The sequence below is a fragment of the Elaeis guineensis genome, chromosome 13 (genome assembly GCF_000442705.2).
Source record: "Elaeis guineensis isolate ETL-2024a chromosome 13, EG11, whole genome shotgun sequence".
NCBI lineage: Eukaryota > Viridiplantae > Streptophyta > Magnoliopsida > Arecales > Arecaceae > Elaeis > Elaeis guineensis.
Window position 1 is genome coordinate 1,481,160 of NC_026005.2, and position 26,754 is coordinate 1,507,913.

At 35.3% G+C, this 26,754-nt stretch overlaps 1 protein-coding gene and 1 long non-coding RNA gene across 2 annotated transcripts; one reads left to right on the forward strand and one right to left on the reverse strand.

Annotated features, from left to right (window-relative positions):
- The first annotated feature begins 2,029 nt into the window (after positions 1–2,029).
- LOC140853435 (uncharacterized) lies at positions 2,030–3,041 on the forward strand. Its single transcript, XR_012136493.1, has 3 exons — positions 2,030–2,269; positions 2,377–2,716; positions 2,885–3,041. It is a non-coding gene; the product is annotated as an uncharacterized lncRNA (long non-coding RNA).
- A 19,574-nt stretch (positions 3,042–22,615) lies between these two features.
- LOC105060887 (probable fucosyltransferase 8) lies at positions 22,616–26,050 on the reverse strand. Its single transcript, XM_073247846.1, has 2 exons — positions 25,606–26,050; positions 22,616–24,375 (listed from the first exon to the last, which is right to left on the reverse strand). Exons 1-2 carry the CDS (start codon positions 25,889–25,891, stop codon positions 22,787–22,789), a joined length of 1,875 nt encoding a protein of 624 aa, XP_073103947.1. The 5' UTR covers positions 25,892–26,050; the 3' UTR covers positions 22,616–22,786.
- Positions 26,051–26,754: the final 704 nt, after the last annotated feature.

A 26,754-nucleotide genomic window follows, 5' to 3' on the forward strand; every position in this document is an offset into this window, starting at 1 on the left:
ATACATTCTGGCCTTCTCTGGATTCGGATAATTAATTAGAGGGGGCATACAATATCTGCTTTGTTGATAGGAATAGGAGCACGAGAAGCTAAGTTAGTCCCGCAATCCAGCAACTCTTCTAATTGGATGGAATTTTTTTATTCATTAGGAGCTTGAGAAGGGATTAGAAAATAATTTTCCCATCAGATTGCCAGGTTTGGAGCAATATACCGATATGTTAGACACCCCAAAAAAGCATTCTAAAGAACTACTATGAACCAAAAGCTGCTATATATTCTATTTCCCAAGGATCATTATCTTCAAAATTTTACATCCTTAATTTTTTAGATGATTATATCATTCATGCAGATTCAAATTTTGATGTGCTCAAAATGATTACTTGGAATTTTAAATTATTCACCATTTAAAATTAAATAACTTATAGAGTGATTGAAGTTTATGACATAAGCAAGAGAGCAGTGTTCTTGTTTTAATAATAATCATTTTGTGGGGCAAGATATGATATATTTATTTAAAAATTCTGCAGCTCAGCCCATCTATTTACTTGCCCGCTTTATACATTCTGTAACATGATCGCCTCTAACCAACAAGCATTAGGTTCCAGCAAAAAACAAACGTCAGACATCTTGTTATGAACTTCCACATGCGAATGCTCTTTCCAATGTTAGTTTTCTTGCAGAACTAGTATCATATTCCAGGATTTGAACAATTTATGGGGCTTCAACCAATTGATCCATATCGGATTACATGTTTTAATTTTCCTTTAATGTTCTTAGTTTTTTGGCTATGTGAGTAACATGTATTTTGTTTGGAATATGAAATTCCGTTGCGGAGTATGGTTAGACACCAGGTAGTGAATGCATGCTTATCATTATTGAGATCTACTTACAATCAGCAAATTTAAGTAAATTTTGCTTTATTTATATTTCTTGAAAAAGGATCTCTATACATAATATATATATGCTGTAACTTATTATTGAGAAATAGAAAATACTTTAAGTGGTGACACATCGATTACAAGAACAGGAGTTGATAATTGAATATCCAAGCTAAAATTTCCTAAACTTCTTCTCTTTAGCAGAATTGCAATATAATTGTGAATTTATAGGGCAGAAGGGTGTTGGTATTTGTAGTTGGTAGACTCATCACACATTAATTAGTTTGGTTGAAGACTGTTTGTGTAGAATGAAGCTGTAATTTCTCTTGGAAATGACTGTAGGTCGTGTGGGTTAAGAAACTAGGCATAATAATCTCCTAATCCAAGATATATGATCATTCAGTGTGGTGGTCACCATGATATTGAATTTTAATGGCTACTTATCTGGACCACTTTTTTTTTTTTTTTTGTCAAATTTGGAAGATATTAAGATTAGCTATTCTTAGAAGAGGCTTCTGTAGGGGTTTGTGTGCGATCATGATTTGGAACCTTCCAGAAAATCAAAATTAGTCAATGACTTTGTTTTAGAGTTCACCCAAACTAATGTTAAGATGTCCTTACTCTGCTTACGAAGGCTTAGTTTAGGTTATAGAATTCAAGTTTAAATTCTTAGTATTTTTTGTGAACCTTAACGGCTATACGCGTTCAATGCCAAATATAAGCAACACACCATCTATAAGAATGGCAATCATCATCTAGACAAGGTTGACGATGACGAGTACAAGCAGTAGCTGTTTATTAGAATTCAAACAACTTAGATGTATTGGTTAAGTTCTTAAAATCGTAATTATTATGATGGTTTAAATATTTATTATGATATGTAACTATACATGTTCCAATGAAGGTGAGCCTTGGTGCCCTGACAAGAATTCTTCATTAATTGTGACCTAGAGGGCACACCTTTGAAACATGAAAAAAAATCTCTCCATACATAAAGATAAAATGATGCACGTTTGACCCTCTCTGAGCCCCATAATGATAGGTGCCTCGTGCATGCGGCAACTTCTTTTCTTTTTCTTTTTTTTCTTTTTTTTTTCTTTTTTTTTTTTTTTTGGGATGAGAAGGGAGGATAACCCACCCATATATATAAGGCAACCTTTTTTTTTTTAACTATAGATATTTCAGTGTAGGAAAAATTACAAGACCCCTCCTGTTATAGGCCGATGGGGCTACCCAGATTGGACATGATCATTTTTTTTTTTTACTTTTCATGTTTGTTTTTATGCATTAATCACACTGATGCTAATGGTTTTTTTAGCTTTGCGAGGTAGAAGAAAGAAACTGGCCGAGATATTGACTGCATGACCATGTGGAGTTCGACTCGATCACAAGGTAGAAAATGGGTCGATAGAGACGTTGAGAAGTCTAACTTGAGTTGTTTGGAATAACACACAATGGTTAAGTAAAAATATCAGTAATAAAATCTACTTCTGATGTAGCTGAAGATGCAAATGTTGGCAAATGATCGCTCAAAGGTTCAAGTCATCCTACAATTAATAAGATCTTTATGCAAATAAATTGGCGCGTCACCTGGCCTTAATTATGTGCGGTCCCCTTCCCAACACTGGACCATGGTCCATTAATTGGTGGCTAAGGAGGCCAGCTAGGAGATGAGACAATTATTGGAAACTACCACAAAAAGAGCAGCAGCGAGATGAACAGTGTGATAGGGAACGTTGATGGTGGTGTAGTTCCTGGTGGTAGCTGAGCTGACAGGTCAATGTCTCACTGAGACAACCATCAGATCAATACTCTGTACCTCAACAATCATTGAATAAGGTTTGTCTTTCATTAGACTTTACTCCTAAATTCTTCAATTTACAAAGTTGCGTTTGACTTTAAGAGAACAGACATATGGTAGATGTCATGATCTTTATAGAAATGTCGCTTTTACAATTGGATGAGCCAAAACTTGATGTTATTTTCCTCCATTTGATTTCTTAACAGGAGGAATTTGAATGGATTCACTTAAATTATGTAATTTTAAGAATGCATCTATTACCTATCATGGTCATAAGCTTGTAGCCTGCCTGGGATGATTTCTTTCTTGTCTTTTTCCTTTTGGTAAACCTGGGATGGTTTCTACTATTAGGAATACCAGCAGTTTCAGATCAGAAGTAGATACCTGTATCAGAAGCCTTGTTATCTCGCATCATCGAATTGTAATTTGATAGTTCTTGTTATCATTGTTATAATGCGTCATCTTAATTGTAAACTTTGTGACCATACACAGGCACTAATTGAACTCAAATGACTACTAGGTCAACGCAAGACATGGTTTCTATACATAATGAGTATTTTATTACCATGATTCTAGGATTTCTTTTATGTCTAGCTCTATTGCTTTTATAGACCGATATTCTGACCCAGTGTATGTAACTTTCGAACTTTATTTTTGATATCTATGTTCTAATTGAGGTTCTTTTTTTTTTTTTTCCTGTTTATAACTTGCTTTACATTCATGGCAAGGCCTGCTTCTTCTTGTCCTTTATTTTTGTTTTTCATGTCTCTGTAAATAGTAAGTGATTTGAATCTAATATTTTAGATGATATTACTTGAAATGACTGAGCTTTTAGATGTTTTGGAAAGTTGCTGATCAGGTTGGAAGTGTTTTTCTTCTTAATGTGATTATAGACTGATAAGAAGAGTTTAATATCTTGGATGATATTAATTGCATGTTGCAAATGCAATGTGCATGCAATAAAAAGAGAATATGGACTTTTTGGGAGGCAACCCAGTTCCAGCTTTTGCTTTTGCTTTCCTTTGTATTTTGTTTAGGTTAATTGAGGCTTACTTCGTATCTTTTATAGAGATTTGAAGACAATATTGGCTAAGTTAAGGGGAGAACTAATTTTGAAAAGATGCCTGGATCAAGTGACATCTCTTCTTTTCTTTCTCTTTTTATGCACCCTTTATTTTTTTTACTCCATTGAGGACAATGTCGATTAAGTTGGGCATGGGAGAATAATAAAAATTTATGAATTTTTTAAGTCTTTAAGTAAGTTAGTATTTAGTATTTAAGCACCTAATTATACTTAAGAATCAAGTTAAACCAAATATTTTTAAAAAAAAATTGATGTACAAATTAGAGAGTTTGTGAGATATTAAGGGATCAAGTATTAAGAAAACTCAATAAGGAGTTAAGTTTAGAACTTAAACAGTTTTCTTTGAGCATTTCTAAATTTTTCTACCAGCATCAAAGAAGAGTTTACTTCTTATGAACTTGTGTAGGGTAACTATACATTTTTTCATATATTTTAAAAAAAAAAAAGCTTCCAAGTACTTCATGCTAAGTAATCGGACCTCTTTATCTAAGCAAGCATTGAGTTTCATATCAAAAGATATGAAGGACAAATAAGCTTTATTGTAAAGCTAGTTTTAACTCGTATCCTGTTTGATTCGAGCAAGTAGGTCCGAGGGACATTCTATACCTAGTGTCCTAAAGCCATCTGGTTTGAGAGTCATTGGCTGCAAACTCACTACATGGGTCAAACAGAAAGCTTAAGTTGTTAAGACACTCAATAGCAGTACAATATTATATATATATATATATATATATATATATATATATATATATATATATATATATATAGACACACACACACATATATATATTCAATAAATGAATGATCGAAGTAACAATATACTTGTCCATATGAAGATTAACGATTTAGCGATAAAGATAAGAATAATTTAGAAAAGTTCCGAAAAGATTTAGTATTCTTAATTTAACTCTTATATTGATTAGTATTAATACTCCAATGACATACCTCACTCACGCTCCACTAAACATCAGTGATTCATTTTAAAAATTATTTGGTGAAATTCAAAACTTTAAGTTAAATGGCACTTAATTCTAAATTCTTTCTTTACTCGAGGACCAACAAAGTTCAAGTTGGAAAATATAATAAGTGGTATATTTTTATATTTATTGAAGATATTTTTGATAATTTAAGGTGCTAACATCTTCTTAAAAATCTATTTCATGAATAAATTAGATTTTCTTACAAAAATAAATAATTTTAAAAAAATATGAAATTAGAGCATATTTATGAAAAATAGATGTTAATTTAATTGAGCAATTTAAGTATCAAAATAATATAAAATTCTTAAAAAATTTAATGCATATTTTTTTTTTATTTTTCAGGCAAAAATTGGAGCAAAAAATAGAGCCAAAATATCTTAAAAAATCTTTAAAATAGCCTCCGATGCACGGTAGACCGACCGCTCGATCCACAGAGCCAGAGTGCGGTCCATAAGAATAGTTTTGCGGTCCATAAATGTGGCTCACAGAATTTCTTTCTCTATTTCAGGCTTGAAGACTCTAGTGGGTTGTTTGACAGACTTTGTGTGAGCGTACTCCCTAGGCGGAGTGTTTCACGCATTAGCTGGGCCCAGTAAGAGAAGGATTCTGGACACAATCCAATGGCTGACATCTATTCCGACCCAGATCCGACGGTCCACGTTTGCTGTCGATTTATAAGAGGAGGTTTTGCACGATCCGACGGCCCAGAACCAATCCGAACCCAGATCGGACGGCTACGATTTGATCTGACTTTGATAAGGATTAAAATATTAATTTTTTATCAAATCTGGGCAGTCCAAGCCTGATCCGATTGTCAGAAAAATTTTTAAAGATTTTTATACGTTTTCTAAGAGTTTTAAGACTCCTTTTTCTATCAAAAAATATGAAAAATTCATCAATAAATAGAAGATCCAGGAATAAGTCTTAAGAAGAGAAAAAATCAAAGAAAAAATAAAAAAAATAAAGAAAAAAATCAAGGAGCTTTAGGGATCAAATATTGGGAGATTATGGAGCTAGAGAGCTTGATGTGTAGCTAAATCCCTTCAATCCAAAAATACGATGAAGCCTGTAAATGAATTTTTATTTTTTTTACATTTAATTTTTATGTAATAAAATTATGCTTTTATTTCATATCTTTTTATTTTCTTTTGAGGTATTGATCCAGCCTACACGGCCTATACCCTCTATTGACGTGCCGTGATCTCTGGATATGGTACGTACTTTAGAGAGATAGATCGTAATATATGAGATTAAATCTTAGATCTTATAATTGAATTTAGATAGTTTATACTCTAATAGGACGAGTTGTGATCTACTGATACAGTCCGTACCTCTTAGAGATAAGTTATGCTAATACCTTAATTACAAGAATTAATATTACAACATAAAAAAAAAGAAGAAAATAAATCTAATTTACATGGTGGATTCAAAATTCTTAAGTTATTTCTCTGAATTATTTTTTTCATAAATTAATTCATACTTTTAATTGAATTCTTGCTATTTTATCCTTCTACAATTAATTCTCTTTGATTTTTTCTTTAAAAAAAAAAAGAGATAATCATCGAAGATCTCCGCAAAAATGATCCCGACTCACCCTATCTATATAGTTTGAGTTGGTTTTTATTCTTGACCACCTACGACAGCGATCAAATTTTGACATTGTTATCGGAGATCTAGGCATGATTATTCTTTAAAAAAAAAAATTCTTGGTTTCTTTCTAACTTGCTTAGTTCCTTAGTCAAACTTACTTTGTTAAAAAAAAAAAATCTCTACATTGACACCTCATAATCTACTTAAGAAATTAGATACTTAATCATAAAATTTAAAAAATAAAATAAATCAATTTACTCTTAACGAACTATCAAATCTGGTCACCTTTTCTTTTTGCATTGCATAATTCCATAAAACATCTTAAGGGCACAAATCCTGAACAAGATAAGGTGGAGATTTCATCACCCTTCCTTGGCCCACAAATCACCATCCTGTATATTGCATTGACCTAAATCTTAACTTAAAATCAATTAAACGTTGGCCCCTAAGGACTTTCAAGCTCAATAGGACAATGGATCCTAAGATTAAGATCGGGTTAGGGTTATTCAGTTTGACTGGTATCTAAAAAGGTAGTTCAGAGACTACGTCCTGAAGGAAGGTGGTTATTTAATTGGTTTCGTTCATTTATCTGGCCAACTCAGTTAGTATCTAAGAAAAGTAACAGGGGATCCCCACCAACCTTATACTTACCTGACCAGTTGAGTGGCTTATTTTTTACCTGAAGTGCTCAAAGGCGGTCTTGATAGTTAGGAGCTATCTAGATCTAGGGTTATCCTTAGCTGGGATTAATTGCATAATGTGATTACTAACCTACAAACTTGAACCCTAATTAAAATACTCTTCTCTAACGTCTCTAGATTTAGGACTCCTTAGAACTCTCATCTCTAGAACTCTTCTTTTTCTCCTCTTTTTCTCTCATATATTAAATTAAAAAAATTAAAAATTAAAAAAAAATTGCTTGGACAAAACGAAAATTGTCAAACACAATCTAAAACCTACAAGCCTACAAGGTTATTGAAGAAGAAATGGATTCCAATAGATAACCTAGAACTCTGCCGGACCTGTGTTATTCGATTAGCTCTGTCCAACCGTCTAAAATTAGATCCTCGACTAACAATTTTATAATTGATTCTCAAACGATTAACATGCATCCTACATTCACTGAAATTGAAAATTCATACATTTATTCAAGGGAGTTTAAAGATACTCGAGTTGTAACTTTGACCAATAGAATTGAAGCTTTAAAATTTAAAAGACATATCCAATTTAATCAAGTGCTAGCACCCATGTGCATTGGATATGATGCACCAGATCATATTGTAGAGGAGTGTCCTTATTTGATGAACCCAACCCAAACTGAGCTCATACAGGAGAGTGCATTCAATGAAAGCTACATAAATGAACCTTATGCACCAATCTATAACCCAGGATCCGAAAGTCATCCCAATTTTATATGGTCACAAGATACAACATTAGGAGCCCATAATTTTTATCAACCCTATCTATGGTCCAACCAAACACTGAATGATCAATCAGGTTTAGATCCTGAGAAAGGAGTCAACACATTAGAAAAGAGTTTAGATATCTTAGCGCAACCAACCTCAGACATTAAAAATACTCTCAATAATTTCATGCAAATCACTGATCAGTTATTTAAACAATTGGGTCAATCAACTATAATGGTTAGTAAACTAGAAGAGGATAGATTATCAAGCCAACTAGAGGATGATCCTAGAGCTCAGAATGGTGTAGAACTTAAAGACAAATTCAATCAATTGAGAATATTCAGGTCTAAGGAACTGGAGGAGATATCCGAAGTTGATGATAATAATGAGGTATCCACACTTAGTGACCATTACACTCAGCTAAACCCAAAATTAATTGTTGAATCCCTCATGACACTGATTGAACTTCTGCTTAAAAAAAAAAGAGACAACAATAGGAGATCCAGAAATACTTCCTCAGCACATCGAATATATAGATCTAGATCTCTTAAAATCCCGACTAGTACTTAAGTTAAATCTAGATCTAATTATAAAGGAAGAATTGTTAGTTATCAGAAGAATGAGTCATATAATGGTCCCAAGTAGAAAGTACCTTGAGGAAGAGCCTGAATTACGTAGAGAATTACAGACTCATGTTAAGATTCGGACAGGAATAGGATAGACACTCTTTTAGCGTCTGACTGAAAAAGTTAAACTTAGCATTTTTTGGGAGGCAACTCAAATTTTTTTTACTTTATTTTAACTAATCTTCATTTTTTAGGAATAAAGGACCGCTCTATGTGGAAGCACCTGTCAATAATTTGGTCTGACTGAAGATAATAAACTTAACACTTTTTGGGAGGCAATCCAGTTCCAGCTTTTGCTTTTGTTTTCCTTTGCATTTTGTTTAGGTTAATCGAGGCTTGCTTCGTATGTTTTATAGAGATTTGAAGATAATATTGGCTAAATTAAGGAGAGAATTAATTTTGAAAAGACATCTAGATCAGGTGACATCTCTTCTTTTCTTTCTCTTTTTATGCACTCTTTATTTTTTTTATTCTATTGAGGACAATGTCGATTAAGTTGAGAGGGCAGAATAATAAAAAATTTTGAATTTCTTAAGTCTTCAAGTAAGTTAGTATTTAGTATTTAAGCATCTGACTATACTTAAGAATCGAGTTAAACTATGTATTTTTTAAAAAAAATTGATGTACAAATTAGAGAGTTTGTGAGATATTGAGGGATCAAGTATTAAGAAAACTCAATAAGGAGTTAAGTTTAGAACTTAAACAGTTTTCTTTGAGCATTTCTAAATTTTTCTACCAGCATCAAAGAAGAGTTTACTTTTTATGGACTTGTGTAGGATAACTATATATTTCTTTATATATTTAAAAAAAAAATTAAGTATTTCATGCTGAGTAACCGGGCCTCTTTGCCTAAGCAAGCATTGAGTTTCGCGTTAACAGGTATGAAGGACAAAGAAGCTTTGTTGTAAAACTAGTTTTAACTCATACCCTGTTTGATTCGAGCAAGTAGGTCCGAGGGGTATTCTATACCTAGTACCCTAAAGCCATCTGGTTTGGGAGTTATTGGCTGAAAACTCACTACATGGGTCAAACAGAAAGCTTAAGGGGTTAAGACACTCAATAGCAGTACAACATTAAATATATATATATATATTCAATAAATGAAGGATCGAAGTAACAATATACTTATCCATATGAAAATTAACGATTTAGCGATAAAGGTAGGAATAATTTAAAAAAGTTCATAAAAAGTTTAATATTCTTAATTTAACTCTTATATTGATTAGTATTAATATTTCAATGACATACCTCACTCACGCTCTACTAGATATCAGTGATTCTTTTTGAAAATTGTTTGATGAAATTCGAAACTTTAAGTTAAATGATACTTAATTCTAAATTTTTTTTTACTCGAGAATGAATAAAGTTCAAGTTGAGGAGTGTGATAAGTGATATATTTTTATATTTATTGAAGATATTTTTGATAATTTATGATGCTAACATCTTCTTAAAAATCTAATTTTATGAATAAATTAAATTTTCTTATAAAAATAAATAATTTAAAAAAATATAAAATTAGAGTATATTTATGAAAAATAGATGTTAATTTAATAAAATAATTTAAACATCAAAATAATATAAAATTTTTGAAAAATTTAATACATATTTTTTTTAATTTTTTAGATAAAAATCGGAGCAAAAAATGAAGCCAAAATATCCTAAAAAATTTTAAAAATAGCTTTCGGTGCACGGTGGACCGGTCGCTCAGTTCACAGAGCCAGAACGTAATCCACAGGAATAGTTTCATGGTCCACAGATGCGGCTCACAGTGCGAAAAGAATTCTGGGCGCAATCCAATGGCTGACATCCATCCCAACCCAGATCCGACGGTCCACGTTTGCTACCGATTTATAAGTGAAGATTTTGCGCCATCCGATAGCTCAGAACTAATCTGAACCCAGATCGGATGGCTACGGTTTGATCCAACTTTGATAAGGATTAAATCGTTAATTTTTTATCAAATCTGGGCGGTCTAAGCCTGATCCGATGGCCAGAAAAATTTTTAAGGATTTTTATACGTTTTCTAAAGGTTTTAGGACTCTTTTTTCTATCAAAAAAATATGAAAAATTTATCTATAAATAGGAGGTCCGGAAATAAGTCTTAAGAGGAGAAAAAAATTAGAAAAAAAATAAAAAAAAATAGAAAAAAAATTAATGAGCTTTAGGGATCAAATATTGGGAGATTATGGAGCTAAAGAGCTTGATGCGTGGCTAAATCCCTTCAATCCAGGAATACGATGAAGCCTGTAAATGAGTTTTTATTTTTTTTCTTATATTTAATTTTTATGTAATAAAATTATGCTTTTATTTCATATCTTTTTATTTTTTTTGAGGTATTGATCCAACCTACATGGCCTATACCCTCTATTGACGTGCCGTGATCTCTGGATACAGTACGTATTTTGGAGAGATAGATCGTAGTATATGAGATTAAATCTTAAATCTTGTAATTGAATTTATATAGTTTATACTCAATAGGATGAGCTGTGATCTACTGATGCAGTCCGTACCTCTAAGAGATAAGCTATACTAATACCTTAATTACAAAAATTAATATTGCAACATAAAAAAAAAAGAAGTAAATAAATCTAATTTGCATGATGGATTCAAAATTTCTGAGTTATTTCTCTAAATTATTTTTTTTTATAAATTAATTCATACTATTAATTGAATTCTTGCTATTTTATCCTTCTATAATCAATTCTTTTTTATTTCTTCTTTAAAAAAAAAGAGAATCATCCTAGATCATCGTGAAAATGATCCCGACTCACCCTGTCTATATAGTTTGAGTTGATTTTTATTCTTGACCGTCTACGACAGTGATCACTGCCTTCAAACTAATAAAGACATTTACTGTTACAAAGTAATGCCATTCAGTTTAAAGAATGCAAGAGCTACTTATCAATGGTTGGTCACCAAACTATTTAATGCATAAATTAGACGTAACATAGAAGTCTACATTGATGACATACTGGTGAAAAGCCTCCAAACTTCTGATCATATTCGAAACTTGAAAGAAAATCTTCGACATACTTTGATGACATCAAATAAAATTGAATCCGACGAAGTATGCATTCGGAGTAACTTCTGAAAAATTTCTCAAATTTTTATGTCACAATGAGAAATTGAAGTTAATCCTGAGAAAATAAAGACTATCATCAATATGAAGCATCCAAGCTCCAAGAAAGAGATACAATAATTTAATAGAAGGATTGCCGCATTCAGTCGGATCATCTCAAAATCGACAGAAAGATGTTTATCCTTCTTCAAGATCTTGAAACAAGCAAATGACTTTTTATGTTCAGATGAGTACCAACAATCCTTTGAAGATCTAAAAAGATATTTGATATCTCTACAATTACTTACAAAATCAAAAGTGGGAGAAACTTTGTATCTCTATCTGGCGACTTCGACAGAGGTAGTTACTTCGGTACTCATCCAAGTGGATGAAAATCGAATTCAACGATCGATTTCTTACACCAACAAGGTGCTTCATAATGCTAAAATAAGATATTCAAGAATAAAAAAAATAATTTACGTTCTGATCATATCATCACAATGACTTCGTCTGTACTTCCAAGCATATTTAATAGTCATCTTGATAGATCAGCTGTTGAAGGTAATTCTATATCGACCAAATACTTCAAGTCGAATGGCGAAATGGACAATAAAACTCAGTAAGTTTGATATTCAATATCAATCATGATCATCAATAAAAGCACAAATTTTAGCCGACTATGTCGTCAAGTGCACTATATCCGATAAGAATCCTGAAGATGAACTCGATGATAAATCGAAGTAAATTGAAACTCCTGAGGCCGACTTAACATCAGTGTGGGGTGCTACATATTGATGGAGCATCCAACACACAAGACAATAGTGCTGGTCTCATCCTCACCAATTCGAAGGGATTGTAACTGAATATGTCCTTCGATTTAATTTTAAAGCCTCGAATAATCAAATCGAGTATGAAGCTCTTCTAGCCGGCTTGAAGATTGCCAAAGAACTTGACATCACCAACTTGAAAGTCTTCACCGACTCACAATTGATTATCAGATAAGTTAAGGACGAGTTTGAAACCCGAGACACTATTATGATGAAATATTTTCAAAAAGTGGTAAATCTTATATCGATCTTGAAATATTTTGAAATCTCTCACATTTCAAGAGCAGAGAATGCTCGAGTTGATGTACTTTTTTGACTCAAAATCACTTCATTCAGCTCGTTCGGTCAGACGTTCATCGAATGTCTCGAACAATCAAATATTGATAAAGTCAAAGAAATACTGTAAATCAATGATGAGCCAAGTTAGATGGATCCAACCATCCAGTATTTGACTGATGAAACTCTACCTGCAGATCTCTTAAAAGCCAAACGACTACGATGGATGACCTCGCATATTTTAATGAATGAATAATCCTATAAAAGGTCATTCTCTCTTTCCTTGCTAAAGTGTTTGAGACCAACGGATGCCGACTATGTACTCCAAGAAATTCATAAAGAAATTTATGGAAATCACTTGGGGGGCAAATCACTGACTTATAAAGTTTTGCGATAAGGATATTATTGGTCCACCATGAAGAAAGATGCAGCTGAATTTATCCGAAGATATGAACTATGTTAGATGTATGCTAACATACAACATCAACCGGCCAGCCAGCTGACATCAATTGTTGCACCATGACCCTTCGTACAATAGAAAATCAACATACTTGGTCCTTTCCCTCTGACATCTGGTCAAAAAAATTTATAGTGGTTGCCATTGATTATTTCACCAAATGAATGGAAGCTGAACTCCTAGCACAAATCATCGAAAGTAAGAAGGTAGACTTCATTCAGAAATTAATCATATGTAGATTCGATCTACCACATACCATCATCACCGACAACGATCGATAATTTGACAATCAGAATCAAAGAGTTTTGTGCAAACTTTCATATTACGCACAAACTCATCTCAATCGGTCATCCACAGTCCAACGATGAAGTGAAGGTAACAAATCGAACCAGACTAAATGAAACTAAAAGTCTCTGAGTGAAAGAATTATATCCGATCTTATGGACATATCGGACAACTCTTCATATACCGACAGAAGAATTATCGTTCAACCCAGCTTATGAAACTGGGACGATGATTCCACTTGAGATCAAATTGCTATCAGCAAGAGTGGAACAGTATAATAAGCCGAGCAATTCTGAATGTCAGAGAGCTGACCTAGACTTACTTTCGAAAGTTTAACAGTAAGCTCAAATTCGAATGGCAGCATATCAGCAAAAAATAGCTCGATATTATAATACAAAAGTCAAGCCGAAGATCTTTCATCCAGGAGATCTGATTCTAAGAAAAGCAGAAGTTTCAAAATCTCTGGATCAAAAAAAATTATCTCCAAATTGGGAAAGACCCTACAGGGTAACAGAGACACTTCATTCGGATGCATATCGGTTAGAAATCCTAGATAGAACAACTATCCCTTGAACTTGAAATGCCGATAATTTGAAGATATACTATCAATAAAGTTATACATATATGATATTTGAAATGAAATATTGGGATCCTGAATCTTGAAATCTTCAGTCAACTGCAAGTCATCTACAAAAATGACATCAGACCGACAAGTAATCGATCAATTTTTATCGACTATATCTTAATTTTTTATTGTAAAAATCTACTTAACTCGAACGACGGTATCAAATCGATAAATAATTGATCAGTTTGTACCGATTATATCTCGATTTTTCATTGTAAAAATCAACTTACTGAGTATATCTTGATTTTTCATTGTAAAAACTGACTTACCGACTATATCTCAATTTTTTATTATAAAAACTAACTTAAGTCGAATGACTACTGATGTCGACTTAGTTTTAGCTAAGCAAAATATTATACCGACTCGACTCTGATCAAATAAAAAATACACTGACTAGACTACAGTCAGTCGAAAGATATTTGACTTAACACCATCTATCAAATATCTAAAAAGTATACAAGTCGGCTGACACCCGACTAGCGGATAAATTTTACTATGATTATTGATTGACATTCAATTCATCAATGGATGAGTGGTAATCCGACTGTTATTTAACAATATTGACAGTACAAGTGTAAAAAGAGATTCCATAAAAAAAAATTTTCATTCATTGAAAAAGAGATTACAAAATTAGACCCAAAGTTCGATTACAAAATTGGACTTGTTGTCCGATTACAAAAAGAAAAAGAAAAAAGTATTACACTGATCATCAGTCAGCTTCTTCTTCACCTTGCTCTGGTATAACTTTGGTGGTTGGAGCAAGTTCTAGTGCAGCTGATGCATCTCTTTCATTCGACGCGGTGGTCTCCTTAGCAACCTTTTTTCTCAAACTAGGAGGGATGATGCTGTTCAAGTCTAAGTTCGAATATAATTTTTCAACTGCATCTCTACCGTCCTCGTATCTGATATAGTAAGAGACGAATCCACCCTCAAAAATTTTATCCTTGAATTCTTATGATTCTTTAAAATTCTCGATGGCAAGACTCAGAGCACCTTTCATCGATTCAACTTCTTCCTTAGTGGAGGCCGACTCTACATCGGCCAGTGCCAACCTCTTCAAGGTGGCCCGATTTCTTCCGCACTCCATCTCAAGCTCTTCTATGCATCCGTCTCTCTCTCCAAAGTCGATTAATGAAATGTTTCTTGCTTTTGATCCGAGATTCAAGAGACGTGATGCTCTGTTGAGCAGACCCTAATTCGGCTTTGGAGGACAATAGTTCGGCCGTCATGCAGGAGATCTCTTCCTGGAGCATCTTCTCCCATTCAACTGTCGCTTGAAGTTGTTCGACAGCAGCAACTTTCTCGACATTGGCGACCGCCACCTTGTCCATTCTCGTCTGACGAAGCTCGATGATTTTTCGATATCCGCTCTCTAAAGCATGCAAATCGTGTGCCCACTGAAAGGACAGAATAAGTCAAAAAAATAATAATAAAATGAAGAAAGGAGCTAAATAAAAAAAAAACTTATTCCAAGTATTATTGGGTAAAAAGAAGAAAATATTTCGAACACTGTCCGATCTTTCCTGTTCTCCCTGTCAGTCGGGAGAAGTGCAACTTCGATGAGTCATTTGGCCAATGATGGATTGGCCAAGGTAGACTCGCCGATAGAGATTCGGATATCGAAAAGAGTGGGGAGACCCACCGATGACCCATTGTCGGCAGAGATAGCTGGCATCTTTTTCCGCTCCGCAGTCGATGGTCATTCGCTTGAAACTGCCATAAAGTCGATGCTCGACTGTGCTTGAGACTACACCACTTGAGGAATAGCTTACACAGCAGCAGATCGTTCTGGTTCAGCTGTGACTGCAGAATTGGCCCGAACCCTGATTGATGGAGCTGCTGATAGTTCTGGTGCGGCATCTTCGTCTCTCACCATCTCAACTCCGATCGATGGTACTTCAATTAGAAGAAACATTGTCAGAGCCGACAACACTATAACCGACTCAATGCTGGGAGCTATCATCGATGGGATGTCGGACACCATCGTCGGTACCGACTCAGTGTCACCCTGACTTCTCTTCGACGGTCGGGATGGCCCGATGTCGATCGCTGCTCTCTTCTTAGCAACATGTAGACAGATGTCGGCAGCTGAGACGTGTGCTATCGACCACATAGCTACAATCAAAAGATAAAATTTAGTACAAAGTTCAGTATAAAGTTTAGAAGCAAACAAAAAACAAAGCGACCAATTATGCAATATCTAAATAAGTTACCGAACTAAGTCCGGCATCATAGAGAGCCTGCTCTGTCATTAGTTTTCGTTACGCTGGAACTTTCATATCTTTAAGTCAGAGAAAATCTTTTCGATCGATGATGTCAACCTGACTATGCTCATTGGGGTCGGTTCTCGGATCGCCCCAATGTGAAGAAAAACTCCAAAGAGACGAAGAAGAAATAAAGAAAAATTGATTCTTCCATCCATGAATGGATGATGGAAGATCGAAAATGAAAGAAAGATCCTTCCTCGGATTGAAAAACCACCAACCTTTGATTTTTGGGTGGGGGCGCAGAACAAAGAAAGCTTGAAAAAGAGAAGGACGAGGGTTGGTCGGGATAAGACGACACAACAAGGCAAAGCTAATAATCAGTCGGATAGAATTCGGAGCCAGCTGAGCGGGACAAACGCAATAATAATCAAGAAGATTCTGGATAAACTCTAGAATCAAAAATCGAAGATTGACCCGAAAGTCCTTTACATAAATGCAACCTGACTTGAAGGAGGAGAGTTCACCCGACCGTCTGGATCAGAAGTAAAAAGTTGAAATTACTCCAGGATACGGTACTGTTCCTAGAGCTGATCAATATTGGGTCCGAACAAGGAAAAAATCTCTGTCTCCAGATCCGAAGGAGAATCATCAGTCAGATTCTCCGACCGACTATCTTGAGATGATGAAGCTTTCACTTTCTTCCCCCTATTTGCTATTGAAAAAAAAAAAAGAAAAGAAAAACCTAGGAGAAAAAAATGAGAACTCGACCTGGAACAAAGAAATGACCCGAATGGGGAAATGATGCAAACGGGGAAAGCTCGACAGAACCTTCTGTTACACAGAAAAATGACGAGTGTGAAAGCAGAAAGTCCAAATGAAAGTGACTTTATATATATAAGACTCCTCAATGGTCTCGATGAAGTTGTTCAGATCGGAGCTTTTCCAAATTTCGACCTATGGCTACATCAAAATCGATCATTGATCGGACAGTTTGACATACCTATCCTCAGATCATGCCACCTCACTACAATCCGTGTGGATGGTACAGAGCCAATGACATCTGAACACGTGGCCGAAATCGATTAGTCAGAATTAAATCGTCCAGATTTGCCGAATATCAGACTATCTTCTCGAAGTGACACCCCAACGATGATTTTACAGATATCGAAATGATAAAATGGCTAGAGACCCTTCGTGTTAAGAAAAATTATTAATATCTACCATCGAATCGGAGCTTGAGATAATACGTGATAACTTCTTTTGTCTAATGTGTCAAACTACGTGACAATCCACATGTCAGACTGCCTTGAACTTGGAAGTGGGGGGTAACTGTTAAGGCAATGCAGCTGACTCTTCGATTCTGACTTTTAATTGGCCTGATAAACACGAACTGCCGACTGTCAATCGGTTAGCCGACTGACAGTTGGCTATCCTCAACTATCAATAAACTTCAATTATAACAACTCGACTGATTTCAGACTAATGACCATCGGCATATCAAAATTGCTGACCGATGGTCATTTGGACTTCCACAACTGCTGACATACGATCGACATATGACATATTTTGATTACTGACATATAGTCGGTTTATCAGAAATTGCCAGCACAAAAAGTGTATAATAGCCAGAATATGATCAGTGACGGATATAACCACACATCCCATGATCACATAATACCCGAACAAGCAGGATCCACGTGTCTAACTATTACAGATGGTTACCAACTACTCAACTATAAAAAGAGATAAATGAACAATATTTGGTAAAAACTTTTGAGGGCTGAAACTCTGCTTCTTTGAATATTCATCTGCTGTTCATCACTTTCTACTGACTTAAGCATCGAAGGATCTCCGTCGGATATGATTTTGATCAGTGCAGACTTCATTTTGCAGGTGCTCTTCACCGATGATGGGCGCAATAGAGAATTGGACACAATAGATATGTTATTCATGTCATCATTAATCGGCTACATAATCACTTATTTAAATGGTTTCCGCCATATAATCAAGCATGTAATCACTGGTTAATGCCAATAGGGACTTTGGATAAGAAAAAATAGCTGGGATAGAGAGAAAGATGATATTAAAAAAATACAAAATATTAGATATTAAATTTAAGCTTTTTGAAATTTAAGGACTTATTAAAAAACCAACCAAAATTTGGACGATCAAAAGTATAATTAACCTCAGTTGTTTTTTTTTTTTAATGAAAGGCACCATGGAAAATGTATTTCTTAGCACAAGGTATGCATGGGCCGATATTTAAACGTAACTCAACGAACGAAGACTTTGTATTACGAGAGGCTGGTTCTTTAAACAAGCAAGGATAGGTAAATTGTTGGTACATCCAAGGTCCTCCTTTTTTTATTCGGTTCTCACATCAAATTTTGTTGGCTGAAAAATCTATATTTTTTTATTAAGAATTCCGGCATCATAATTAAATTCAAATAAAATTATTTAAAAATAAAAATAAAATATATATTAATATATATATATATATATATATATATATATATATATATATATATATATAGACTTAAATAATGCCGATCAAATATAGGTTTAGATTCAATCAGATCAAAACTAGACAATGAAAATTCTATATCGATAATTCAAATTATTGGATATGATCTACTATTTCAAAATTGCTTGTACATAAAAAATCATATGATTTGAAGATCCCTGACCTATGCATCAAGTGTTCAAAAAATATATCTAATTCAATTTTATTTATGCTATCTATTTTTGATTTCTTGATGCATAGGTTAAAAATTTTCAAATCATATAATTTTTTATATATAAATAATTTTGAAGTAGTAGATCACATTTAACAGTTTGAATCATTGATGTAAAATTTTTATTATAAATTTTTGATCTAACTGGATCTGTATCCGTATCCACGTACAATCAATCTAATTCTAATCTAACATTAATTATATATATTTTTATTTACTGTACGGATACATAGCACCAATTCAGTTAAAAGTCGTTACTAAAGTCCACTCTCAGGGAGGTTTATTTGTTAAATACCAACGTATTGCCCAAGGTTGCAGCATTCCCTCCACCTCCACCGTTCATTCACAGGATGTCTGATGTGGTGCAATCTCCGTAGTGGGACTGGACCTCCAGATCAAGCTTGAACTGGAGAGATTAACGAAATTGGATCACGAACGAGCATAATTAATGCTCGTCATATTTTCAACGTGTGGGCTTTGTACTTCGTTATAGTCCTCGCCGTCAGCTTTTGGGAGGCCGAGAGCTCCTTTTCAGGCGGTACAAGCTGGGGGAGGTCAATCCTCATGACTTGCTTTTTCTTGACGTCGTCTTACTTCTTACTCGGTGCATGCATCATCTTCGAGCCATATAAAGAGCCTCCACGTTCTTACGTCCCCATTTCCATCCTTTTTTAAGGGGTAGAACTGTAGAAGCTGTACATCTCTATTTAGTTGCATGTGCGTGGCACTGGGAGCAGGCAAAAATTTCCTCAATGGAAGGGCTCTCAGCTCCCAAAAAGCATTAAAAACAAAGCACGAAGCAATGTTGCTTGCCTATCAAGAAGCGTTCTTGCTAACTTAGTACGTACTCTAACTTGCTGTCTTGTTTGTAGCCTAGGTTAATAAGACTGCTAATTCGGTAGCTAAAATAGTTTATCCAGAAACGCTCTAATAAATTATTCTAAAAATTTGCTGACCTTCCAGATCAGACTCAATGATGATCCCAGGTCAGCGGAGATTAAACTACATTTTCTCTCTTCTACGGGGTGGGTTCATATGATCTTTTTTTTCCTTCTTCTATTGACTCAAGCTGGCTGAATTTTTCTCTTTTTTATTAAACAGAGAGGAACAGAGAACGAGCACATATCTCAAAGGCCAAAGGATTCCAAACGATCTGTATTTTTTCTGTTTTTTCGCATCAGAGAGACTCAAACGAGTTTAGATGGGATGGGAAGCACCTGACAAGACCCATCAAAATTCGGTAATTAATAAATTTTTTAAAATGGAGTCCCTCAACGGTAGCGTCTAATTAAGGGCAAACCTTAGAGGAGGCATTTATGGTTGGACTTGTTGTCCGGTTGGTTCTCGCTGGCATTCAAAGAATGCCAAGGGTTTTACTATTTCTCCTCGATCTCCATCCTTGTTTAAGCAGCGAAGGAGTAAAAGGGAAGGCAGCTCCTTGGAAATCCTCTTTTTGAGGATCAGCTGTATGTAGTTGGCAGTTTCTGTTTGGCATCTACCTCTTTTAAGTCAGAGATCACAGCTTCCAAACCAAGTGGTCATATGTAACTTCATGCTCTCAAGAAAGATTGCGGACTAGCATACAACGTGCCCGTGATTTAAAAACAGATGATCATTAAAAAAAAAAAAATTACCTCAATTGGATAAAGCACAGTTAGGGTATTCAAAAGTTTATTGTATAATTCGGCTTTCAGATGTCTCGCTCTTAAATAGGGATGGTAAGTTTTTAGCCATCCCACTAAACATCCTACTAGAACTCGGGATGAGTATGGATTCTAAAAAAAAATTCAAAATAGATTTGGATCGAATATGAGTAATAGTATGTCCTATCTCAAATCCGACTCGGTATAATGTTAATCTATATCTCTCTTTCAAAATTATAATTATATTATAATATTTATATATATCTGATACAATCCAGTCTAATTCTTTTTATCTGTCTAACCAGATCTGATCCACATCTCTACTTGATCTGACTTGAGGCGCTTACGGGGCAGGGTGTGGCTATGAGGTTTTTAATTATGAGATGGGTGCGAATATTGGTTGACGACCGATTACCATCTCTAGTCCTAAATCCTATGCAGTCCTCTCTGTAATATGGTCTATATGAAGTTTTGTGATCCTCCTGAATCAAAGCTTCCTATTAAGGAAACTAAAAGCTACTGAATCCAAGCAATAGATAGAAAAATATATGCTTCCCTATCTCATAGATAAACCAGTTGGCTTTACAAAGAAGCAGATCCTTTTGGTCAATTCAAAAGGACTCAATCCCCCAACGGTTTGGTTTCTGTAACCTTTCTCTTGACAATGCAATATTCATCCAGTGGTCTTTCTTGATCCACTTATATATCATCCCTAGCTAGTAGCTAGGTTTCTAACTTTGGCCTTCATCTTGCGAGGAAGGCTTAAAATATTTCAGATTCTCAGCATTTATTACTAATTAACTACTACTTCATGCATGGTGGCAGATCAAGCTGGAAGGTGCTCTCCCATATCTTCTTCAAAATTTAATTTGAACCATGCAGAATTTCCTTCAGTTTATTTCATTTGCCCTTCCACCTTTCTTTCTTCATCTGGAGCCAAACTCTAGGTCCCCCTTGTGAAAGTTGCACTTTACATGATGCTTGTCATGTTGATCCTCGTACCTTTATTCTAATCGATGCAACTGTACCTCGACTTTCTGATGCACCATTGTAATATCATCAAGAAACCTTTGGACTTATGCGTGGTCTCTCTTTCTTGTTGTTCTTTGTTGCAGAACCAACTGTAAACTCTAGATTGGAGGGGCTTTGTGTTAGATAGCCAACCATACCTTAAATGTGGCTTCATGTGTAGAACCGTAGATAGCTTGATTATAGACAAACTAGAACTAGGGCAAGCTATCATCCTAGTGTTTGAATGCTTAGAATTGTAGCCTTGAAGGAGGTGCACTATCGTATGATTTCCAAACTCCGTCTAACCATCTATTTGCAGGTGGATAGCGATGCTCCACTTCAATTTGATATCCATCATCCTCTACAAAATTCTTCAAAAACTACTTAGAAAACGACTGTCTCAATCCGAAGTTATGGAAGAAGGCAGTCTAAAATTTTTTCGACTTTATCCTGAGTCACCTCTCCTAATTTTCCTAGATTTTGAGATGTACCTTGTCAAAGTATGCTTTGAGGTGAAATTTTATTTTGACTGCTTTTTTGAGATCCAAATGATAAAAATTTTCCTTCATTATTATGTCCATGGAATTCTCAGGGGTTGACATCACATCATGGAGTTCGAAATTTTATTTTCAAAAAACATCTCAATTAGCTGATATCACAATACAAATGAGAATACTCGAAAGTTTGGTGCACAATTTAATTTTCTAAAGTGGCGTATCTTACTCTTGGACCTTATCCCAGCTTTTCTATATTGGACAGCATGGTCCACACTAGATCGTGTAAACCTCTTGAATCATAGTACTAGATAATGATTAGATGGGGCGAAAAGCACTTATTCCTACCAAATGTTTCTAATGATTTTGAGTTATGCCTGAAAAGATTTGTGATGCTTGTACATGGAGTCAAAAATCTATAGAAGCTTCATAAGAATTATGAAGAAAAATTTAAAGCACTTATAAATCGTTAATCAATGTCTAATTATCATACATGCCAATAAATTTGTATCATGGCATTAATACTAGTTCTTATAAATTGTGACAAGGTTCATAATCATTAAATTTCATCGCTAAAAAAAAAAATCTTGCAAGATATAATATGATCCCTCTCATTCATTCATTGTTCAAAAACATGGCATATCCAGTTTTTTTTTTCTTTTTACAATTTTCCAATATGTCAAATGCAAAGTTGACTTTCCAGTAGCCACAATATTTGATCATAATTTAAAATTCAAGAATACCATGGACCCCTGAGAAAGTGGGAAAAAATCTTGGTTTCTAGCATCCGAAAGTAGGGCTCGTTCAGACCAGCTTAAGGCCATTCTTCATGTCCTCACAATGCCTCACGTACGGGAGTACAGCTCCTGCGTCAACACTGGTGTTTGCTGCCTTGCAACCATAGAAGGGAGGAAAGTGGTAACAAGGTTCCATGGACATGGCTAGACGACAATCAGGATTACTCGGTATCATTGTAATCAATGGCTTTAGACCAGCAAGTCCTTGAGCCACATACCCAAATGTGGACCAAGTGGAGGTGACCAACGTATCACACAAGCTCAAGAGATAGATCTCTGCCCATGCTTTCATCTCATGCGTCGTGTTCCCCGTCTGCTCGGCTCCTTCATGGCTCGGCTGATAGACACTAATGATCTCACCAGTCGCTGTTGGATGCTCCCAATACATTCTCCTTATCTTCTCAAAGTACGTAGAATCCAAAGAAGTTATGAGCACGACTTTGGACTTGGCACCAGTACTAGTTGAAACCACAGGTCCATGGAGACTGATATTGGGCAGCAGCTTTTCCTCTAGTGCACATTTAAGGATCCGATTCAAGTACTCAAGTGGATTGGTTCTTCCATTGAAGACTCTGATCTGTAAACCCACTCGTTCATCAGCCTTGGTTAAATAAGATTCATAAGACCTGGTAATCAAACCCCACACCGGGTTTGTAGGGTGGAAAAGATAACGTCCCAAATGATGGAAAACAGTATCTCTCTCAGGGAATAACCGACCAAGTTCTTCTTCAAATGTGGGGATGAAGAAGAGGGCTGGCACGAAGTATTGGTTGGAACTTACCACGAGCCAAGGGATCTTTCGCAGCAGTCGTTGATCATCTTCGCAGAAGAAAAGCTGGTCAAAGTCACTATAACCATTGGCTAGATTAAGGAAGACATAAGGAGATAATGACTCATTTGAAGAACCATTGATGCCATTACCCATGACTTTATTTTTCAGCATGTTCCCGAAACACTGAGGAGAGGTTTTACTTAAGCTTCTAAACTGGTTTCTCGGAGAGAAATCCTGTGGTAGAAGCCATGAGGTATCAGGAAAGGGTTCGCAGAAGAGATCACCTATGCCTGAATGTCTCTCAATAAGTAAGACCCTGTTTGTAAGAAGAGCATAAAGGAATGCTGAAGTAATAGACATTATCCTATTCCCCAAACCGCTGAATGGCATCACTGTCAGGTAGCCGCATTCTGTAGTCTCATTGCTGTAACCCTTCTTCCTTTTCTTCCCCTTCCCAAGGGGCTTCAACCGGTCGATGGCCTTTTTGTACGGCTTGGTGTTTGGACCACATCTCTTCTGGAGAGCTTCATGTTTTCTTAGCCTTTCCAATAGATGAGGAGAAGGTTTGTGGGGTGATTCTTTGCGATACAGAACAGATTGGTACCTGCTCAGACAAGATCCTTCATCAAACCCAGCAGCCAGCAAGCCCCCAAGAAGTTTGTCCTTTGTGACATTTTTTTGGAGAATGTTGTCCTCTGTTATATTTTTCTGGAGATCATTGTCCTCTGTGACATTTTTCTGGAGAAAATCGTTCTTGGTGACATTTTCATTCAGAAAATTGGCCTTTGTGTTGTTAGGGGATGCAAAGGAGCAATTTTCTGAACCTGATAATTTCACATATAAGAGGGCATTAGCTTAATGAAATTGGAGAGGTCAAAATTATAATGCTTTTTTATAATGACTCAAATAGGAGAGCAATTCAATGTCGAAAAAAGAATAGGAAGACCAACATTTTCTTTTTTTGACAAAAAAGAAAGATCAATAGGTAAAATTATACCACCAACATGATTGCACACTGCACCAATGAGTATACCTGCTTTCTGTGCATGGATCACCATGACGAGCACATCCTGATTGGGATGCATAGGGAAGAGCTATAGTGTATGGCCACATGGGGTACATGGTGTAAAATATAATTTCTCAACCAACTGACCCCACAATTTGACAGTTGAATAATTTCTACGTATAGTAAAACATAATTAAAAAAAAAAGGAAAGAAAACTAAAATGATCTAGTTAATTCTTAAATAGTTTGGCCTAGGGATTAGAAGCTTGGCTTGGTTACTTTGTGCTAACCGATTTAATAATGGTCTGATCAAGATGGTGATCAAGTAAATACAGGTTGACTTAGTACCAAACAATTCCCTATTTATGGATGTAATCATACGTTCAGGTCACAATTTTGAATTATCACAACAAAGGCTAATAAGATCTAACTTAATTAAGATTAATTAATTAATTGGCTAATCATGTCAAATTAACAAATATATCATTTCTTATCATGTATGTCGTCTAAACGGCAACCTTTGTTTTGCATGAGTTACATGTGTTTAGCCATATTACTTGTTTAACGAATATATTTGACATAGATCGCAAAATAAATTTAAAAAACAAAAGCCCTAAGAATAAAAAATCCAATCATAAAAAAATCACAACAGAATAATCTTTGCCTTTTCTAATCCCAGTATTCTTAACAAAAATCCAAACTGAAAACCATGAAATAAAAAACCCTAAAAATCCAAAGATTAGAAGACAAAACGACAAAATTAATTGAAGAAAAAGATACAAATAATCACAAATGAACACGTAAACCAACAAAAGAATAAGACGAAGACTTCATCCATTATCTTCCAATCATTCTTATAACAGGAGACAAGAAGAAAAGAATTAAAAGTCCCACATTGTTCTCTATAAAAATCATTGAAAAGGACTAGAGAAGAAGAACAAAAAGATCAAGACAAAATAAGAAAGACAGAAGAACGAAACGTTTTAACGAAACCAATCACACAACAACAGAGAGAAACTTTGAAGGAGGAGGAAGACATTAATCTATACCGTGTTTTGCCGTTGCTTCGAAGCTTTCTGCCCTTCCTTCAACTCGTCCAGCCCTACAGTTACAAATCCAATCCAGGGAAGGTGTTCGACTGTAGATGATGAAGATGAGAGGCAGGAGCATCAGCAAGAAGCCGGCGAGGACCACCGGGGGCCTCACCGAGCCCCAAAGAGGCTTCCTCTCCGGTGGGGCTTGAGAAGCCCCCTCCTCGTTCTCCGGCTCGTGGGAACCGCTACCTGGAGATGGTTGGTGTTGCTGCTGCTGCCTCCGGATCCGCTTCGTCTCCATCACCACGCTTCTCTTCTGGCCTTATGGGAAACAAGAAGACCAGATATAGGAGGGAACAAATAACAAGCATGTGCAGTGCACGTGATGGTAGAAAAAAATATATATATAAAAGACGAAAAAAGAGAGAAAAAGCCGAAATATCGGTTTGTGTACGCTTTGGTAATCTCGGGCAGTATTTTTTTTGATAATATGGTAAATGGTTTCCGGGTTACCATATTGGGAGGATTAGAATAACTAGGTTTTGCGAAAATCTCGAGAAATCTTCGTGGATATTTGATCTTCCCAAATTTGTCCCAAGCTTCCTCGATCATCTCGGTTACGGTTTCCACCGAAATGGCCGAGATGGGACCAAGATAAGCGGGTTTAATTAAAAGGCCTGCTCTCTTCTTGGAATCAAGAATTATTTATTTTTCAGGTCCTTATTTTACTTTTAAATTTAAATTCTTCTGTTTTTAAAAAAGAGAATAATAAGATGAGGAGTTTTTGTTTGTCTCTGGTTTTGAACCAGTGCTGTTGTGTTAAAACCTTGAGTTTGAGTGTCATGAAACAAGAAGGCTTGTTATTGACTTGAGGCCAAAATTTGGTAGATATAGTGGCAGACTCGGTGCATGCAAGTTAGGCGCGGGATAGGATGATAAAATTACCTTAAATTGCTATTTAGGCTGCAAATGGGTTTAGTAAAACTAGGATGTCCTTGACCTAATCCAACATAATTTCATATTCAAGTCACGATTTTCGATCCAAACCCAACCACTTATTTGATCAGGTCGAGCCAAATCAGTTCTATGGAAAGAATTTTAGGCTTTGACCCACAAATAATTCCGATCATGCCAGGAACAAGTATGATTTGGACTTAACCTGAA

What these genes read in the sequence shown, in the direction of transcription:
- LOC105060887 (XM_073247846.1), bottom strand. Translation starts at nt 25,891, where the DNA reads ATGGAGACGAAGCGGATCCGGAGGCAGCAGCAGCAACACCAACCATCT. An exon ending in CGAAGCAACGGCAAAACACG is followed by an intron (nt 24,376 to 25,605) that starts GTATAGATTAAT and finishes TGAAATTATCAG; the next exon opens with GTTCAGAAAATTGCTCCTTT.